A 21,564-nucleotide genomic window follows, 5' to 3' on the forward strand; every position below is an offset into this window, starting at 1 on the left:
CAACTGGGAACATAGAGTTCTATCAGACATGTGATCCGATTTGGGAACATTGGCATTTCAACTTCAACTGCGCAGGCTATTTTGGAATCTATATTGCTTTATCATAGAACGTGGGTGTCGCTGGTAGACCAGCATTTCTTGCCCGTCCCTAGTTGCTCTTGGGAGGGTGTTTCCTACAGCCCATGTGGTATAGACGCACCCACAGCTCTGTTAGGGAGGGAGTTCCAGGAGTTTGACTCAGCCACAGTGGAGGAATGGTGATGTATATCCAAATCAGGATGGTGAGTGAGTTGGAAGGGAACCTCCTGATGTTGGTGTTCCCAGGTAGCTGCCCTTGTCATTCTAGATCATAGTGGTCACGCACTTGGAAGATTCTGCTGAAGGAGCCTTGGTGAATTCCTGCTGTGCATCTTGCGGATGGCACATATAGCTGCCACAGTACGATGGAATGAATGTTGAAGGTGGTGGATAGGGTGCTGATGAAGCAGGGCTGCTTTACCCTGGATGGTGTTAAGATGGTAAAAAGTCTGACAACACCAGGTTTAAGTCCAACTGATTTATTTGATAGTAAACTCACAAGCTTTTGGGCTTTGCCCCTTCGTCAGGCGAATGGAGAGTCCTGCCCTCAGGCAGAGCATATAAAGCACAGACAGTTTACAGATTACTGATTAGAATGCGAATCTTTACACCTAACCTGCTATTCAAGTCTTAAAGTGGCCGACAATGTGAGTGGAAGGAGCATTGAGCACAGGTTAAAGAGATGTGTATTGTCTCCAGAGAGTACAGTAAGTGAGGTTTTGCAAACCCAGGCAGGTCATGGGGGGGTTACAGATAGTGCGACATGATCTTGGGTTCATGTCGTGTTCACATCTCTTTAACCTGACTTCTTACTGTGTTTACCCCAGTCCAACGTCATGGTGTTAAGATGGTCATTGGGATTTGTGTGACATGAATGTTACTTGCCATTTACCAGCTAAAGCCTGGTTATTGTCAGGTTAGGGGCATGCTTCAGTGTCTGAGGAGCCGTGACTGTTACTGAGCATTAACTTTATGTTAATACAGGCTTTTACTCTTCACAGGGTTACGTATCATTTTCACGCTCGACGAAGTGTCGTTTATACAGAACCTGGTATTTTACATTGAGGCTGCCTATAAAGTTGGTGTGAGTATTTGCCGTAAGATTAGAGACAGAATTAAAGCTGTCTACTTTACTTTGGTGACTGTTTGGGAACAAGCTTTCCAATGACGGTTTAATTGTTTACTTACATGTACTGTGTGCTAGTGAACCTCTTAAGGTGTAGCTTGGTGCTGTTCTGATCGGAGGATATGGAAGTAGATCTGAGAATTCACCAAAATCCCTTTGTGCTTGGAGGAAAGACACAGAGGCCATTGCTGTTGATTGCTTTCTGGTATGTCCATTACAGGTGTAGGCCTGTGAGAATATTATCACACTCAAGGCTGGCATTACCCGTTGCCAGTTCTCCTTTCCCTTGCCGTCTGTTGCGTGAACAGAACGCTGACACTCACTGCCCAGGCTCAGCTGAGATGTTGGACAGAAGAACGCAACCTAAAACTAAAGGTTTAAAAAGAATACCAACAGCCCATGGACATGTGCGAAGTTAGTCCTTGATGGTGCGAATTGTTCTCAATACCATGCTACAAGTTGTATGAAGACCCATCCTTCAACTTGACCAATTTTTTTTACTTTGTTGTTTTCCCTCAGCAACATCATGCATGGAATTGGGTGTTTTATGCCAATCTGTGCCTCCTTTCGTGGCCCCTCCCCTTGTCTCTGAATTATCTGATATCCAGGATGTAGACTCTGTGGTGGCACAGTGGTTAGCACTGCTGCCTCGCAGCGCCAGAGTTCGATTTCCAGCCTTGGGTGACTGTATGGAGTTTGCACATTCTCCTCATGTCTGTGTGGGTTCAAGTTAGATGGATTAGCCATGCTAAATTGCCCCTTGGTGTCCAAAGATGAGTAGATTTGGTGAAATGGCCAAGCAAAATTGCCCCTTAGTGTGCAAAGCTATATAGGTTAGAGGGATTAGAAGGGTAAATGTGTGGGGGTTACAGGGATAGGGCGTGAGTAAGATTAAAAGAGGTGGGTTGGTGCAGGCTTCGATGGTTGAATGTAGGGATTCTATAATTCTTTGATTGTGTCGGCAGATGTTTCCCTCCAGTGAAACTCTGCATTGAACAAAGCCATGGTCTTCCATCATAGACTCTGTTCAACTCCCTGGTTCCTGTTTGAGGTTCACCCAGACCATTTGTCACCTTGCCACTCTATTTCACCCTGAACTGGACTCAGCTGGCTTTGTCTGGCAGAACTCCTAGGAATTCAGTTGAGGCAGTTGAAGAGGAGCAAAGTATTCTTGTTTTCCAGGAATTAGTTTACTCTGGAGAGAAAATACGGGACTCTTCCTGGAGATCTGACTTTGAGAGAGGTGGAGGTCAGAGAAGGCTGCTGGCCTGGAGTCTGGTTTCCTCTTCTGAGGTTAAAGCCCAATTGAAGACAAAATTCCCAGCACTCACTAACCTGTGTACATGTTAGGATGGTTCCTTCTCAAGTAACACAATGATTTTAAAATTCTTGTTTTCAAATCTTTCCCTGACCTCACCCTCCCGATCCCTGTGAATCTCATCCATCCCCTCCAAGATAACCACTCTAAATCTGGCATTCCCGTTTTTAATCAGACCACCATTGGTGGCCTTGTCCGCAGTTGCTAGGCCCAAGCTCTGGAATTGCCTCCCTAACTCTCTCCGCCCCTCTACCTCGTTTTCCTCCTTTTAAGACACTCGTTAAATCCGACCTCTTTGGCGGAACGTTTGGCCTTCTGCCCTCCCATCTCCTTGGTGTCGGACATTCTTTCATTATGTTCCTGTGGTGTCGCTTTGGCTGTTCCATTATGTTAAATGTTACATAAATATTGAGAGACCTCTCGGGTGAGATTACCTCCCAGATGTGGGTATACGCTCCACTCTAAAATGTGTTATCGCTGTGGGGCAACCAGCTTCCTGGCCAGTGTGGTGCTGACTGACTTCAGTCAGTATGCTGTTCCCTCATACTATCTACCCCTACATCTTTCCCATAAAGTGATTCCCCTCATATGATACCCAGAAGGTAGTCAGGTTCCTTCACACCCCAGCATTATAGTGATCGTGATAGAATCCCTAAAGGAGGCCATTCAGCCCATCGATTCTGAAAGAGTAACTTACCCAGTGCTAGCCACCGTGCTGCCCATATTTTTTATACTATGTATATATATTTTATAATATACATAATATGCTGCATTCAAAATCGTTGACTCCATCCATTGACTCTGTCTGCTTTTCCCGTTGCCTCAAAAAAGCAACCAGCATAATTAAAGTCCCACAAGCATCCTGGACATACTTTCTTCCACCACCTTCCATCGGGGAAAAAGATATAAAAGTTTGAGCTCACATACCAACCAACTTGAGCAGCTTCTTCCAAATTGTTGAATGGACCTACCTCACGTTAAGTTGATCTTTCTCTGCACCCTAGCTATAACTGTAACACTACATTCTGCACTCTCCCCTTTCCTTCTCTATGAACAGTATGCTTTGTATAGCGTGCAAGAAACAACACTTTTCGCTGTATACTAATACATGTGACAATCATAAATCAAATCAAAAATCATTGATCATTTTGAAATTGCATTACAAGTTTACCAGCGGTCACTAAGTAGATGAATGATCCACTTAAGGATCTCACTGAAAGGTATTGGCCTTTAAATTTGATGTTCATATTGATGGGAGCTCCAACCCATTTAACAAAGTGTGTATGCGATGAATAATGGTTGTGTTGGTGTATGCAGAGCCAAAGACGTTTTCTTCCTTCTTTTGGACTCAGGATTACGGTATGTGGGAACGCGGAGATAAAACGAACCAGGGAATAGCAGAGCTGAATGCAAGTTCTGTGGGCATGGCCAAGGTAATTAAACAACGTGTGGATTTTCTTTTAAATCGGTTTAATCATAAACAAGCCTCATTGAATTATTTTTGTATGTTAGTGAGGCAACTCACCATGCAAATGGAGATGCGTTTCAAACATTCATAGATCTTAAAAGCCCCTCTTCCCCACTCTGTAATGTTGGACTGTCTAAAATAATTTAATGTTGGTCCCTCGTGGTGGTCCAAGGGACTGTCAATAATATTTACTACTAATTACTTGCAAGCCAGTGCCATCAACTTCATTGGTGTAATGAAGTCCAATTATTTGGACTTAATAATGCCAAGTTTTATTCACTTGGAATGTCACAGCAAAAAAACAGATGCTGTTCCAGCTCCTTGGGAATGATGTCTATTTTCATCGAGAAATTATTTACCGTAGATTGTGGTTTTCCAATCACCCTCCGAAGCCTCAAAAAATCCTCCTGAAACTGGGGTCAACTTATACGCTGTGTGTGAACTGTAAGTGTGGCTCGCCGCCATTTTGAATCTGAGGCAGAGTGGGGGCGTCTTAAACTCTTGCCCCTCTTTGCAGTACAGCCCTTATACCCTGCTTGATCCCAGTTATAAAATAAGTAAATAAAACATGCATGTGTGAGAAGCAAAAGGCAGTTCATAAATTTCAAATCCCGATCTAGATCAATAATAATGAAGTTCCATTTCAAGCTACACAAGACCAATTTGGATAAAGTTCATTGCTACCTTCCATGTCTGAGTTTTACTATCATCTTGTGGCTGTATGGATGCTGAACATTTCCAAAACAGGAGTTTTTGGGGTATCTTATACTGCTGGTCAATTTGTATGCGAAAATATGGTTTAATTTATGGTTTAACATATGGTTTAATTTAGATAAATGTGAGATGATGCATTTTGGTAGATTGAACCAAGGCAGGACTTACTCAGTTGGGGAGAGTTGATTGAATAAAGAGATCTAGGCATACAGGTTCATAACTCCTTGAGTCACAGGTGGACAGGCATGCTTGGTTTCATTGGTCTGAACGCTGAATGCAGGAGTTGGGGATGTCTTGTTGAAGTTGTGCAAGACCACACTTGTGTAAGGCCACACTTGGAATACTGTGTGTAGTTCTGGTCACCCTATTATAGAACGGGTATTACTAAAGTAGAAAAAGTGTAGAAAAGACTTACTATGATGCTACTGGGATTTGTTGGTTTGAGTTACAAGGAGAAGCCGGATAGATTTTTTCCTGGAGTGCAGGGGTGATCTTATAGAGGTCTATAAAATAATGAGGGGCATAGAACAGCTCGATAGTCAACATCTTTTCCCAAAGGTAGGGGAGTCTAAAACTAGAGGCAATAGGTTTAAGGTGAGAGGGGAGAGATACAAAAGGGTCCAGAGAGACAATTTTTTCACACAAAGGGTGGTGAGTGTTTGGAATGAGCTGCCATAGGTAATAATAGAAGCAGGTACAATTTTGCGTCTTAAAACGCTTTTAGATAGTTACATGGGTAAGATGGGTATTGAGTGATAATGGGCCAAATGCAGACTAGCTTAGTGGTTTTAAAAAAAAGGACAGCATGGACAAGTTGGGCTGAAGGGCCTGTTTCCATGCTGTAAATCTTTATGACTCTATCTCTCTACCAAATCTAACCTGTTTCAAAATATTTGTAGATTTCTGTTCTCGAAACACGAGCATGTTTCTTATTGCATGCTATCGCACAAAGGTACGACGGAACGTGAAGTTTGCCAATAATTTTTCTTGACTCTATCAGCTGCTAAAGACGCGAGGAGGAATGTGAGAATGTAGTGAAAACTGTTGTGAAGGCCTCCTACTGCCATGACGCGTCCAAAAATACCACAATGAGTCAAGTTATAATTCATCTTGTTTCACCAGCTGTTCCGCTCAGGTCTATTCTAAGGACGTGTCATATGATGCTGTGACACAGATTTGTATTTTCCCATTTGGACAGCTCCATAATAAGGAAGTCAGGAGTGAGTAATGGGCTAAACTGATAGATGATTGGCTGCAGCCCTCTGGGCTAGATAATCCTGCCAATTGATGTCAGTCTCGGGGCTCCTGAATGAATGAAACCTGTTCGACTGGTTATCACTGTGGTCCCAGTCAGAGCCAACATTTCCTAGTTTCACATCCAGGTTTGTGCTTTAGGCTTCTGTGATAATCCTGAACTCCACTTTCCCACCTTATCCCCATAACTTTTGATTTCCCTTACCAATTAAAATGGTTATCTCAGCCTTCAACATACTTAATGACCCAGCCTCTACAGCACTCTGCGGTAAAGAATTCACTACCCTCTGAGAGAAGAAACTCCACTTCAGCTCTGTCTTAAACGGGTGACCCTTTACTCTGAAATTATGCCCTTTGGTCAGCATCTCCCTGTCAAGCCCCCCTGAGAACCCTAACTGTCCCAGTGAGGCGTGCTGGAACACCATGCACAGTTTTGGTCTCCTTATTTGAAAAAAAAAATTTGTGTTGAAACCCACTCAGAGAAAATTCATTCGACATTCCTGAGCTGAAGGACTAATCTTATAAAGACAGGCTAAACAGATTGGGTCTATCCCACGTTGGCTTATGAGGAGAGACTGAGTAGACTGGGCCTATACTCATTGGAATTCAGAAGCATGAGGGGAGATCTTACAGAAGCGTATAAGATTAAGAAGGGAATAGATAAGATAGGAGCAGGCGGGTTGGTTCCACTGGCGGGTGAAGCTAGACCTAGGGGGCATGGCCTCAAAATAAGGGGGTGCAGATACCGGACTGAGTTGAGGAGGAACTTCTTCACACAAAGGGTTGTGAATCTGTGGAATTCCCTGCCCAGTGAAACATTTGAGGCTACCTCATTGAAGGTTTTTATTGAAGGACCTCTGTTACTTTCAGCACTCCAGTCGGATAGTAATTACAGGAATATTAATCAAGCTATTCCTTCTTGCTGCAGGCAGCACTGGAGGCGATTGATGAACTGGATTTATTTGGTGCCCGGGGAGGCCCCAAATCAGTCATTCATGTTCTTCCTGATGAAATTCAGCATTGCCAGGTAAATGAGAGAGAATGACGTGGGAACGTTCGATCAGAGAACTGCCATATATTGATCAGTCCAAACATGGTTAACTGATTAACCTTGTTCTCTTTTTGTTTCAGTCCATTCTTGTTTCCATGTTACCGAGAGCTTCAACATCTAAAGAGATTGATGCTGGACTTCTCTCCATTATTTCCTACCCAGCTTTTGCTGTGGAGGATATTGATCTTGTGGAGGTAACAAAGAATGAAATAATTACAAAATTGCAGGTAGGTTTTTCTAAGAAAATCAAGTAACCGTACTATCTAGAGCAGCACTATAAGATGCCATTACAGGAGCATTTTCTTTTCCTGTAGACTAGTATCCCTCTGGCTGAAGCCTTTAGGATCAATTGGAGACAGATAATGGGATAGGTAAAGGAGTGTCTGTCGATGTGATTTATATAAATTTCCAGAAGGTATTTGACAAGATTCCACATTAGAGGTAGTTCACAAAAATGAAAGCACATAAAACTGGAGACAGCCTATTGGCTTGGGGAGGGAACTGGAAAGAAGCTAGGAGAATGGGATGGCATGGTGGCACAGTGGTTAGCGCTGTTGGGTTACAGTGCCAGGAACCTGGATTTGATTCCAACCTTGGGTGATGGTCTGTGTGGACTTTGCATGCTCTGCCTGTGTCTGCATGGGTTTCTTCTGGGTGCTCCAGTTTCCTCCTACACTCCCAAGATGCGTAAGTTAGGTGATTGGCCATGAGAGATGTGTCGATTAGAGGGGTTAGCCATGGTAAATGTGTGGAGTTAGTTAGGGCGGAGGGCCGGGACTGGGTGGGATGCTCTTTTGGAGAGTTAGCGTAGACGCAATTGGCCTCCTTTGGCACTGTAGGGATTCTATGAAATCTCTATTCTTCTATGAGAGTGGTGATAATGGATGCGCAGTCTATTTGACAGGATGGGAGTGCTGGTATCTCAACTTTTCACTGTATTTAACAATTACTTGGGTGATCATGTGTCCATATTCCTGCATTGTGCTGTCTAACTGTAACATGCTGGCGTTTTCTTTGTGACTGTTGAATTTATTCTTTTGGACAGGGACGGTATGGTTGCTGTCGATTTCTGAGAGATGGTTACAAAACACCCAGAGAGGTAAAGTTTATTTCCTACTATCTACCAGAGTGGAATAATGGCCACAATAAGAACTTGACAAATTTATTTTCTTTGTACCTGTTTAACATTCGGTCTGTTGCCGGTAATAATATTCTTCACAAATGCAGTATGATTTTTGAGCTTCATCAGAAGAATCGGTTTATCTTGTGCATGAATAGCCTTTCTTTAACACTTCTGACTGGCTTTTTTTATTCATTTGGGGATATGGGCATTGCTGGCTGGCCAGCATTTATTGTCCATCCTAGTTGCCCTTGAGAACATAATAAGAACATAAGAAATAGGAGCAGGAGTAGGCCATCTAGCCCCTCGAGCCTGCCCCGCCAATCAACAAGATCATGGCTGATGGTTCAGTTCCACTTACCCGCCTGTTCCCCATAACCCTTAATTCCCTTATTAGTCAGAAATCTATCTACCTGTGACTTAAACACATTTAACGAGGTAGCCTCCACCACTTCAATGGGCAGAGAATTCCAAAGATTCACTACCCTCTGAGAGAAGAAGTTTCTCCTCTGTTCTAAATTGACTCCCCCTTATTTTGAGGCTGTGCCCTCTAGTTCTTGTTTCCTTTCTAAGTGGAAACAATCTCTCTGCCTCTACCCTATCTAGCTCCTTTGTTATCTTATATGTCTCTATAAGATCCCCCCTCAGCCTTCTAAACTCCAACGAGTACAGGCCCAATCTACTCAATCTCTCCTCACAAGCTAACGCCCTCATCTCCAGTATCAACCTGGCAAACCTTCTCTGCACTCCCTCCAAGGCCAATATATCCTTTCGCAAATAAGGGGACCAAAATTGCGCACAATACTCTAGGTGCGGCCTCACCTGTACCTTGTACAGTTGCAGCAAGACCTCCCTGCCTTTATATTCTATCCCTCTCGCGATTAAAGGCCAATATTCCATTCACCGATCACCTGCTGCACCTGCAAACTGACTTTTTGCGATACATGCACAAGGACCCCCAGGTCCCTCTGCACCGTAGCATGTAATTTTTCACCATTTAAGTAATAGTCCATTTTATTATTATTCCTTCCAAAGTGGATAACCTCACACTGGCCAACATTATACTCCACGTCTGCCAGATCCTCGCCCACTCACTTAGCCTATTAAATTTAGATTAAATTAGATTCAAGCTCATTTCATGCATTTTGTAAATGTTTGAAAATGTATTCTGGTGAAAGCTTCCCCCTTAATACAAATGCGTCTCTCACACTCTGTTGGAAACTATCCCTGATCTCAGATGTATTAGTTGAGGATGATGAGATTGACATGTTAATGCATATTTTCTGGATTTCAATCACTGCCTTGTGTTTTTAGGATCCTAGCAGATTGCACTATGATTCTGCTGAGCTGCAGTTGTTTGAAAACATTGAATGTGAATGGCCGGTATTTTGGACTTACCTTCTCATTGATGGAGTATTTAAAGAAGACAAGATACAGGTAGGACATTGGCTGTGTGAGAATACAGGGCAACGTTTGATTCATTGGGTATATTGTGAGTAATGTTTGATTCATTGGGTATATTGTGAGTAATGTTTGATTCATTGGGTATACTGTGAGTAATGTTTGATTCATTGGGTATACTGTGAGTAACGGTTGATTCATTGGGTATACTGTGAGTAACGGTTGATTCATTGAGTATATAGTGAGTAACGGTTGATTCATTGGGTATGTTGTGAGTAATGTTTGATTCATTGGGTATACTGTGAGTAACGGTTGATTCATTGGGTATATAGTGAGTAACGGTTGATTCATTGAGTATATAGTGAGTAACGGTTGATTCATTGGGTATATTGTGAGTAATGTTTGATTCATTGGGTATATTGTGAGTAACAGTTGATTCATTGGGTATATTGTGAGTAATGTTTGATTCATTGGGTATACTGTGAGTAACGGTTGATTCATTGGGTATATAATGAGTAACGGTTGATTCATTGAGTATATAGTGAGTAACGGTTGATTCATTGGGTATATTGTGAGTAATGTTTGATTCATTGGGTAAACTGTGAGTAACGGTTGATTCATTGGGTATATTGTGAGTAATGTTTGATTCATTGGGTAAACTGTGAGTAACGGTTGATTCATTGGGTATATTGTGAGTAATGTTTGATTCATCGGGTATATTGTGAGTAACGCTTGATTCATTGGGTATATTGTGAGTAATGTTTGATTCATCGGGTACATTGTGAGTAACGCTTGATTCATTGGGTATATTGTGAGTAATGTATCCTGATGGAGAGTGGTGATGGATCACACTGGGCACAGACCCCAGGCGTGAGTGGAGGGTGGATCACACTGGTTACAGATTCTGGGCGAGTGTGGGATAGATCACACTGGACATGGATTCCGTGGAGAGCCAGGATGGATCACACAGGGTACAGATCCCAGGTGAGTGTTGGGGGGGTAAGTCACACTGGGTACAGATGCAGTATAGTGTGGATGGTGGATCACACTGAAGACAGATCCCAGGTGATTGTGGGGGGGTGGGTCACATCGGTACAGATCCCAGGTGAGTGTGGGGGTAGATCACACTGGGTACAGATCTTGGCACATGTTGGGGGGAAGGAGCTGGATCACACAGGGTACAGATCCTGTGGAGAGTTGGGGTGGATGACACTGGCACCGATCTTGACCAATTTTAATGCCTTGCAATGCAGTGACATTTATGGTATAAAATCTCTGGATTTTAGGAATGAGGGAATGATATTTTGCCAGTTAATCTGTATCGTTTGGCCAAAACCTGGGGGATTCATTGGAATTGCCTCTGGGAATGTTCTCTCTGCACGGACACACACAATTTGTTGAAATTGTTTAAAACTGCAGAGTAAACAGATTGTGATCGGCTGAGAGGGCACGGCACTGCCTGATGTGGGAAGCTGAAGTGGCAGAACTGGCCGTAATAAAGATAGTGTGTGCCAGTTGTCTGATTCTTCACACTATCATCTCAAGAATGAGAGTGAGAGGATGAGTTGCGACAACTCTGAAGAGAAGCATATTGTGCTAGGGCACAGAGACAGTGGGTATCATATGTGACTGGTGGTTGAATAAACGCTTTGCAAACACTTGAAAACAGAGCTAAGGACAGGCACAAAGAAGCTAACCTCAACCAGTGGACCCAGCCCAGTGACAACATTCCCAATATTGCTGTGATCACAAAGCTGATACTGCTGTGAGCGTGAGCGTGACTGTGAGCGCAGAGTGGGTATTGTCAGTGAATTCTTGTCAGTGTTGTGAATGTATTGTTGTCAGTGTACTGTATGTATTGTCAGTGCAGTGGGTGTATTGCTGACAGGGCAGTGTATGTAATATTGTCAGTGGAGTAAATGCATTGTCCATGCAGTGTGTGATTTGTGAGCACAGTGCGTACATTGTTGTCAATGCAGTGTGTGTGTGTTGTTGTCCGTGCGGTGTGTGCATTGATCTTAGTGCAGTGCGTGTGTTGCTAGGGCAGTGCGTGAATTGTTATCTGTGAAGTAGGGCGTGCGTTGTTGTCGGTGCGCCGCGCGCGTGCGTTGTCGGTGCGCCGCGCGCGTGCGTTGTCGGTGCGCCGCGCGCGTGCGTTGTCGGTGCGCCGCGCGCGTTGTTGTCGGTGCGCCGCGCGCGTTGTTGTCGGTGCGCCGCGCGCGTGCGTTGTGCGTCCATCATCATCGATGAGGACCTCGACACCACTAGTCATTTTGAGGTTGGATGCGGTGTGTCCGAAGATGACTGATCAGGCCAATTCAGGCACGGAATGTCCTGGCACATATTGGACAGACTTGTGTAGTCACTGTAGTTGCTGCGCTGGTGGCTCTGGACTTGCGCAGCTCACACTTAAGTTGTGCTTCAGCAATACACCTTGCTTCGTAAGCTTGACAGCCTTTGTGGATGAGACAGCGCCAGGTAGGGCAGTTTTGTGCCATCATTTCCCAGGTGGTCGTGTCAATGTCAAGCGACTTCAGGGAGGCCTTGAGTGTGTCTTTGAAACATTTCTTTTTCCCTCTATGTGAGCGTCTTCCAACAGAGAGCTCCCAAAGAAGGAGCTGCTTGGGTATGCGCTCGTCTGACATACAAAGAACAAACAACACAGCACGGGAAACAGGCCCTTCGGCCCAACGAGCCCACGCCGCCATCTTAACAACATGTGTTTCCTCCTCCACCCTTAACCCGTGTGTATGCATATGGTACCCCCATTGGAAACCAGATTAAGGGGAGAATAATTTAGGGACAATTTGTTACACCAATCAGCCTAAGAGCACATCTTTGGGGTGTGGGAGGAAACCCACGCAACCACAGGGAGAATGCGCAAACTCCCACAGACACTGGCCCAAATCCATGTATCTGCACAGCTAACAGTGATAGTCACTGAGCTGTCGTGGTGCCCATCTGCTGGTCCAGTTTTAAGCGTACACATGACGCGAAGTACTAGGCCACTCCCGAAACATCCAAGAGCAGCCCACGCACGACCCACCGTGTGCATGCCCCTCATTAGACAACAACGTGGACCGACACACCTGCGGAGTAAAAGAGAAAAACATCAACACATGTAACAGTTGATTTCCAGGAATGTCCCAAGGCTCTGATCCTTATTTAAAACAGTCTCCTATAACCCTCCATCCCTGTTTCGCTCATGTGCCTATCTAAGTAAACCTTAAACAAGTCCAGCGTGCCTGCCTCCACCACCTTACTTGGCAGTGCATTCCATACCCCCACTACCCTCTGTGTGAAAAACCTCCCTCTAGCATCCAAATTATACCTCTCCCCCCTCACCTTAAGCCCGTGACCCCTCGTGATACTTGTCTCCAATCTAGGAAAAAGCCTGCCACTGTTTACTCTATCTATGCCCTTCATTATTTTATACACCTCTATTAGATCCCCCCTTAATCTCTGTCTTTCTAAGGAAAACAGCCCCAATTTACCCAATCTTTCCTCATAACCCAGTCCTTCCATACCAGGCAGCATCCTGGTAAACCTCCTCTGCACTCTCTCCAGGGTCTCCACGTCCTTCCGGTAGTAAGGTGACCAGAACTGGACGCAGTACTCCAAATGCGGTCTAACCAACGTCCTGTACAACTGTAGCATTAGACGCCAGCTCTTATACTCTATACCCCTTCCTATAAAGGCTAGCATAGCATAAGCTTTCTTCGCAACCTTCTCCACCTGTGTTGCCACCTTCAGAGACTTGTGCTCTTGCACTCCCAGGTCCCTCTGCATTTCTATACTCTTAATAGGACTACTCTTTATCATGTAACTCCCCTCTACATTATTCTTTCCAAAATGCATCACCTCACATTTATCAGGATTAAATTCCATCTGCCATCTATCTGCCCAATATACCAGCTTATCTATATCCTGCTGTGTCACCTGACACTCCTCCTCACTGTCCGCCAATCCTGCCATCTTTGTGTCATCTGCAAACTTGCTGATCACACCACGTACACCCTCTTCCAAGTCATTTATATATATTACGAATAGAAGAGGTCCCAGTACTGAGCCCTGTGGCACACCACTAGTGACAGACCTCCAGCTAGAAAAGGACCCTTCCACTACTACTCTCTGTCTCCTGTTACCTATAGTGCGTTTATTGTTGTCAGTTCAGTGTGTGTATTGTCAGTGTAGTGCATGTATTCTTTTGAATGTAGTGCTTGGATTGTTGTCAGGATAGTCCGCGTTTTGTTATCATTATAGTGTGTGTACTGTCAATGTAGTGCATGTATTCTTGTCAGTGCATTTCCTGTTCACTTTCACTTTCATTTCACTTTGAATAGTGTGGAGGAGCAGAGGGATCTAGGTGTATGTGTACATAGATCCCTGAAAGTTGGGAATCAAGTAGATAAGGTTGTTAAGAAGGCATACGGTGTCTTGGCGTTTATTGGTAGGGGGATTGAATTTAGGAGTCGTAGCGTCATGTTGCAACTGTACACAACTCTGGTGCGGCCGCACTTGGAGTACTGTGCGCAGTTCTGGTCCCCACATTACAGGAAGGATGTGGAGGCTTTGGAGAGGGTGCAGAGGAGGTTTACCAGGATGTTGCCTGGTATGGAGGGGAGATCCTATGAGGAGAGGCTGAGGGATTTGGGGTTGTTTTCGCTGGAAAGAAGACGGCTAAGAGGGGATCTTATTGAAACATATAAGATGATTAGAGGTTTAGATAGGGTGGATAGTGATAGCTTTTTTCCTCTGATGGAAAAATCTAGCACGAGGGGGCATGGCTTTAAATTAAGGGGGGGTAGTTATAGGACAGATGTCAGGGGTAGGTTCTTTACCCAGAGGGTGGTGAGGGATTGGAATGCCCTGCCTGCTGCAGTTGTAAATGCGCCTAGTTTGGGGGCGTTTAAGAGATCTGTGGATAGGTTTATGGACGAAAAGGGATTGGTTTAGATTAGTGGGTTATTGTTGTTTTTTTTAACTGGTCGGCGCAACATCGTGGGCCGAAGGGCCTGTTCTGCGCTGTAATGTTCTATGTTCTATGTTCTATGTATTGTTGTCATTGGACTGCATCTGTTATTGTCAGTGCAGTGCGTGTATTGTTCTCAGGCTACTGTGTGTGTTGTTGTCAGTGCAGCGTGTATTGCTGTCAATAGTGCATGTATTGGTTTCAGTGTAGTGCGTATATTGCTGTCAGTGTAATGCATGTATTGCTGTCAGTGCCGTTCGTGCATTGTTGTCATTGGACTGCATGTATTGCTGTCAGTGCAGTGCCTGTATTACTGCCACTGCACTGCATGTATTCTTGTCAGTGCAGTGTGTGTATTCTTATCAGTGCAGTGTGTGTACTGTTGTCAGTGTAGTCCATGTATTGGCAGTGCAGTGCGTATATTGTCAGTGTAGTGGGTGTGTTGCTGTAAGTGCATATGAGTACTGTCCGCGCATTGTGTGGGTTGTGAGTGCACTGCATGTATTGTTGTCAATGCAGTGCGTGTATTGTCAGTGCAGTGCGCATGATGATGCCAGTGTAGTGCATTGTTGTCAGTGCAGTGCGTGCATTGTTGTCAGTGCAGTGCGTGCATTGTTGTCAGTGCAGTGCGTGCATTGTTGTCAGTGCAGTGCGTGCATTGTTGTCAGTGCAGTGCGTGCATTGTTGTCAGTGCAGTGCGTGCATTGTTGTCAGTGCAGTGCGTGCATTGTTGTCAGTGCAGTGCGTGCATTGTTGTCAGTGCAGTGCGTGCATTGTTGTCAGTGCAGTGCGTGCATTGTTGTCAGTGCAGTGCGTGCATTGTTGTCAGTGCAGTGCGTGCATTGTTGTCAGTGCAGTGCGTGCATTGTTGTCAGTGCAGTGCGTGTATTGTCAGTGCAGTGCGTGCATTGTTGTCAGTGCAGTGCGTGTACTGTGTGTACTGCATATATCGTCAGTGCAGTTCGTGCATTTTGTCATTGGACTGTGTGTATCATTGTCAGTGTAGTGCGTGTGCTGTAATGATTGCAGTGCATAAATTGTTGTGAGTGCAGTGCCTGTATTGCTGTCAGTGCAGTGCCTGTATTACTGCCACTGCACTGCATGTATTCTTGTCAGTGCAGTGTGTGTATTCTTGTCAGTGCAGTGTGTGTACTGTTGTCAGTGTAGTCCATGTATTGGCAGTGTAGTGCGTATGTTGTCAGTGTAGTGGGTGTGTTGCTGTAAGTGCATATGAGTACTGTCCGCGCATTGTGTGGGTTGTGAGTGCACTGCATGTATTGTTGTCAATGCAGTGCGTGTATTGTCAGTGCAGTGCGCATGATGATGTCAGTGTAGTGCGTGCATTGTTGTCAGTGCAGTGCGTGCATTGTTGTCAGTGCAGTGCGTGTATTGTTGTCAGTGCAGTGCGTGTATTGTTGTCAGTGCAGTGCGTGTATTGTTGTCAGTGCAGTGCGTGCATTGTTGTCAGTGCAGTGCGTGCATTGTTGTCAGTGCAGTGCGTGCATTGTTGTCAGTGCAGTGCGTGCATTGTTGTCAGTGCAGTGCGTGCATTGTTGTCAGTGCAGTGCGTGCATTGTTGTCAGTGCAGTGCGTGCATTGTTGTCAGTGCAGTGCGTGCATTGTTGTCAGTGCAGTGCGTGCATTGTTGTCAGTGCAGTGCGTGCATTGTTGTCAGTGCAGTGCGTGCATTGTTGTCAGTGCAGTGTGTGTACTGCATATATCGTCAGTGCAGTTCGTGCATTTTGTCATTGGACTGTGTGTATCATTGTCAGTGTAGTGTGTGTGCTGTAGTGATTGCAGTGCATAAATTGTCAGTGCAGTGCCTGTGTTGCTGTCAGTGCAGTGCCTGTGTTGCTGTCAGTGCAGTGCCTGTGTTGCTGTCAGTGCAGTGCCTGTGTTGCTGTCAGTGCAGTGCCTGTGTTGCTGTCAGTGCAGTGCCTGTGTTGCTGTCAGTGCAGTGCATGTATTCTTGTCAGTGCCGTGTGTGTACTGTTGTCAGTGTAGTCCATGTATTGGCAGTGCAGTGCGTATATTGTCAGTGTAGTGGGTGTGTTGCTGTAAGTGCATATGAGTACTGTCCGCGCATTGTGTGGGTTGTGAGTGCACTGCATGTATTGTTGTCAATGCAGTGCGTGTATTGTCAGTGCAGTGCGCATGATGATGTCAGTGTAGTGCATTGTTGTCAGTGCAGTGCGTGTATTGTTGTCAGTGTAGTGCGTGCTTTGTTGTCAGTGCAGTGCGTGCATTGTTGTCAGTGTAGTGCGTGTATTGTTGTCAGTGTAGTGCGTGCATTGTCGTCAGTGCAGTGCGCGCATTGTCGTCAGTGCAGTGCGCGCATTGTCGTCAGTGCAGTGCGCGCATTGTCGTCAGTGCAGTGCGCGCATTGTCGTCAGTGCAGTGCGCGCATTGTCGTCAGTGCAGTGCGCGCATTGTCGTCAGTGCAGTGCGCGCATTGTCGTCAGTGCAGTGCGCGCATTGTCGTCAGTGCAGTGCGCGCATTGTCGTCAGTGCAGTGCGCGCATTGTCGTCAGTGCAGTGCGCGCATTGTCGTCAGTGCAGTGCGCGCATTGTCGTCAGTGCAGTGCGCGCATTGTCGTCAGTGCAGTGCGCGCATTGTCGTCAGTGCAGTGCGCGCATTGTCGTCAGTGCAGTGCGCGCATTGTTGCGAGCGCAGTGTGGATTCTCGTGAGATTTTTGCACACATGTCACTATTTGCACTCACGGTGAATGTGAGCCCATCACTGCCCGCAGTACTATCTGCAACGTTTGGATCTCAGGCGAAGAGGATACTTAAAATAAGCAACGGGAAATGTATAGGAAAGGGAATGATCTTCCTGATATAAAGGGGGCTTTAACATGGAAGCAAAACATCCAGAGTGAGAGGTTCCATCAAAAAGGCCAAAAGATCACTTTCATCTTCCATTGTTTGTGAATAAGGGGCTTGTCTTGTTAACTCCAGCAAGCAGGACGGGTAAATCGGCAAGTTGTGGTCCTGAATTTTACTGGGTTTCCAATACTGTGTTAGGCCATCAGCCCTGAAAGGATACTGTGGGACATAGCTTTAACATCTTCATTCGACAGGCATTCCGGGCACTGTTTCAACAGAGGCAGAAATGGGTTTATTTAAATAGATTAATCCCTTGGCTAAAATAGCATTGAAAGATACATTTGGCCATTATTCCAGGAGCATTCTGCTTCCATTTAATCAGAGAAAGCAAATATTTATTCTCTGGGTAGAAGCCAACTTCAGTTTTCGAAAAATCAATATCATGTCTGAGAATTTATTATTTCTGAGCATCTTATTTCTGAGAAAGTCGGAAACGTTTTGGGAAAAATATTTTTTTTTCCATGACTGTACTGCTGAAAACATACTTCGCTGATCATACAGATCAGGAACAGGAGCCCCTCAGCACCTCGAGTCTGCTCCTCCATTCAGTAAGATCTGATTGTAACCTCAATTCCATCTTCTGCTAATCCTTTGACTCCCTTACTGGTCAAAAATCTATCTCTGCCTTTAAAAATCTTCACTGACCCTGCCTCCACTGTTCTCTGAGGGAAGCGAGTTCTAAAGAGTCACAACCCTCTGAGGGAAAAAAATTTCTCCTCCTCCTCTTATTTTTAAACTGACTCAAGTCCCTCACAAGGGCCAGTGAAACACTTTGGAACGGTAGTAGGCAACCTCGGCTCGAGAGTGAGCCACAATCAAACTTGTTCACTAATCATGACTCCACTAATAAGATTAAATACATTTAATATATGCCAAATATTTCATACTGAGTTATAGAAAGTTTCTTAATCATTTATATAGTCATAGAATTGTCGTCAACTTCAAATGGTGAAGACAAAAGGAAATATTGGTGCCTGATTGGATGCAGAGGGAGCGCTCAGCTCTTTCAATCAAAAGTTGAAACTTTCCAGTTGTTCATAAGAACATAAGAAATAGGAGCAGGAGTAGGCCATCCAGCCCTTCGAGCCTGCCCCGCCATTCAATAAGATCATGGCTGATCTGTCGTGGATCAGTTCCACTTTCCCACTTTCTCCCCATAACCCTTAATCCCCTTCTCTATCAGAAACCTATCTACCCGTGACTGAAATATATTTAGCGAGGTAGCCTCCTCCACTTCAATGGGCAGAGAATTCCAGAGATTCACCACCCTTTGAGTGAAGAAGTACCTCCTCAACTCCGTTCTAAACTGCTCCCCCCCTTATTCTGAGACTGTGCCCTCTAGTTCTGTTTTCCTTTCCAAGCGGGAAGAATCTCTCTACCTCTACCCTATCCATCCCCTTCATTATCTTATACATCTCTATAAGATCCCCCCTCATCCTTCTAAACTCCAACAAGTACAGACCCAGTCTATTCAACCTCTCCTCATAATCTAACCCCTCATCTCCGGTATCAGCCTGGTGAACCTTCTCTGTACTCCCTCCAAGGCCAATATATCCTTTCGCAAATGCGGGGACCAAAACTGCACACACTACTCCAGCTGCGGCCTCACCAGTACCCTGTACAGCTACAGCAAGACCTCCCTGCTTTTATATTCTATCCCCCTCGCTATAAAGGCCGACATTCCATTCGCCTTCTTGATTACCTGCGGACTGGGTTCACACTGGCAGGATCTTCCAGTCCCGCCGATGAGACATCTCTTTCCACCTCCCCCTCTTCAGGTTTCCCAGCAGTGAGGTGCTCATTCAATAGGAAGCCCCATGCACAGTGGCAGAGCCAAAAGATCCCACCAATGGTTAGCCTCCTCCCTCCGCCGCGAAACACACGTTGTGTTGGGCAGTAAATCCCACCCATTGTTGTGAGCAATCAGCACACACCTCACTTCACTCACCCTCACTTTTAACTGTGTACCACTTCACTCGTACTGATAGAGAGAAAAAAACTACATGGTGAAATGTGACGATCCTGCACATGGTCAACAAAATGTCTCATGGGTCACACCCAGCATTCTCCTGGGCTGCAAGCTGCCCACCTCTGCTTTGGAATGCCCTGAAGTCGTAAAAATCAACGCAAGCCCTTTCTCTTTCTTTACTCGTTCTTCTGGATGTTGTTCTAGGTTGATGAGTACAGAGAGGCCCTGGAACAAATTCTCGTAAGAGGGCAGAATGGTATTCGTCTGGTCCCAGAACTGTATGCCGTTCCTGCAGAAAAGGTAAGAGACTGAAAACTCTCCATTACAAATTATTTGAAACCGTAACGACACGATACCGAATGTTACAGTCGAATTTTAACTGATAATCTCGCGTTTGATGACCTTTGAGTTGATAATTAACGTATTCCAAGCGGCAGGTATTGGATATGTTAATTTAATGAACCGACCTGAAAATGGCTTCCACTGTATCATTTATGACCTTTTAATTAAGAACATAAGAAATAGGAGCAGGAGTAGGCCATCTAGCCCCTCGAGCCTGCCCCGCCATTCAATAAGATCATGGCTGATCTGAAGTGGATCAGTTCCACTTTCCCGCTTTCTCCCCATAACCCTTAATTCCCCTGTCTGTCAGAAACCTATCTACCCGTGACTTAAATATATTCAGCAAGGTAGCCTCCACCACTTCAATGGGAAGAGAATTCCAGAGATTCACCACCCTTTGAGTGAAGAAGTTCCTCCTCAAGTCCGATCTAAACTGTCCCCCACTTAACTTGAGGCTGTGTCCTCTAGTCCTGCTGTCCTTTCTAAGCAGGAAGAATCTCTCTACCTTTACCCTATCCATCCCTTTCGTTATCTTATACGTCTCTATAAAATCCCCCCTCGTCCTTCTAAACTCCAACAAGTACAGACCCAGTCTATTTAGTCTCTCTTCATAGTCCAACCCCCTCATCTCTGGTATCAGCCTAGTGAACCTCCTCTGCACTCCCTCCAAGGCCAAAATATCCTTCCGCAAGTGCGGCGACCAAAACCACACACAGTACTCCAGCTGCGGCCTCACCAGTACCCTGTACAGCTGCAGCACAATTGTAATTGTGGTTTATGCGGGGGTAGCTGATTTAATCTGCTGAACCTTGCCACTTGTAGTTGGCATGTGTGCCCATGAAATATCAAACTGCGGGAAATTTCAGCCAAGGTTATCAGCTGCAAACTAACCATCTATATTTAGGAGAGCCAGGGGTTTGAGGATGAGTATTTCCAGGCGAACATTAGCAGGGTTAAGCACTGCCGTATGCTGCTGCACTGCCCCAGGGCATCAATGTGTGCCATTACTGCACAGTGCTGTGGGCACAGAGAGTTTGTAACGTGTTTGTAACATTCACACTCTGTAAAAGCAGGCAGCAGATTCCAGTGAAGTATGTAGATTTTCCATATATTCCTCAGTTTACGAAGTGAAGGATTTGACAGAATTGCCAATTTGTATTGGGTATCATTGATGGCTATAGGGAAAATATTTGAGTTAAATTTTGGTGAATTCCCATTGAGCATTTTTTCGAAAGATTATTTCATGGGATGTGGGTGTTGCTGGCAAGGTCAGCATTTGTTACCCATTGCCCTGGAACTGAGTGTCTCGCTCGGCCATTTCAGAGAGCAATTGAGACCTGATCGTGTTTCTGTGGGTTTGGAGTCACGTCTAGGCCAGATCAGGTAAGGATGGCAGATTTCCTTCCCTGAACGACCTTAGTGAACCAGATGGGTTTTTATCAACAATTAATAATGGTTGATGGTCACCATCGCTGAGACTAGCTTTACATTTCAGATTTATTCATTGAATTTAAATTCAGTGGGGACTTGAACCTATCAAATGAGATTGTACTCTAACATAAAACTTTGTTGTTTCCAGGTGGATGAAGAATATAAAAACCCACACACTGTGGACAGAATTGTCAAAGGAAAGTTGCCTCACATGTGGGGACAGTCTTTATATATTCTCGGAACCCTGCTGGCTGAGGTAAACACCAATTAGAGCACGTTAACAACCTTGGGCTCGTTCCTGACCTTAAGCGCACGCCCCAGAGCGACCGTGGCTTAATTGAGGCAACATTTAGCTTTTTGTTTCTAACAAATCATGTATCAGTCATGATGCTTCAGAGATGAAGCACTAGACTTCTGTCTTCCATCACTGGCT

At 45.0% G+C, this 21,564-nt stretch overlaps 1 protein-coding gene across 2 annotated transcripts in view; it reads left to right on the forward strand.

Moving 5' to 3' along the window:
* Positions 1–21,564, forward strand: part of LOC145353387 (phosphorylase b kinase regulatory subunit alpha, liver isoform-like) — a 78,649-nt gene that overhangs the window by 13,900 nt on the left and 43,185 nt on the right. The window contains exons 5-12 of one of the 2 annotated variants that reach the window (XM_080204114.1): positions 1,080–1,162; positions 3,875–3,955; positions 6,887–6,985; positions 7,090–7,236; positions 8,055–8,108; positions 9,444–9,566; positions 19,563–19,658; positions 21,280–21,387. In XM_080204114.1, coding sequence (XP_080060240.1) covers positions 1,080–1,162; positions 3,875–3,955; positions 6,887–6,985; positions 7,090–7,236; positions 8,055–8,108; positions 9,444–9,566; positions 19,563–19,658; positions 21,280–21,387 — 791 coding nt within the window. The remainder of the gene's footprint in view (positions 1–1,079; positions 1,163–3,874; positions 3,956–6,886; positions 6,986–7,089; positions 7,237–8,054; positions 8,109–9,443; positions 9,567–19,562; positions 19,659–21,279; positions 21,388–21,564) is intronic. The other variant, XM_080204115.1, reaches the window with a different exon arrangement.

The sequence above is a fragment of the Carcharhinus amblyrhynchos genome, chromosome 15 (genome assembly GCF_965287045.1).
Source record: "Carcharhinus amblyrhynchos chromosome 15, sCarAmb.v2.hapA, whole genome shotgun sequence".
NCBI lineage: Eukaryota > Metazoa > Chordata > Chondrichthyes > Carcharhiniformes > Carcharhinidae > Carcharhinus > Carcharhinus amblyrhynchos.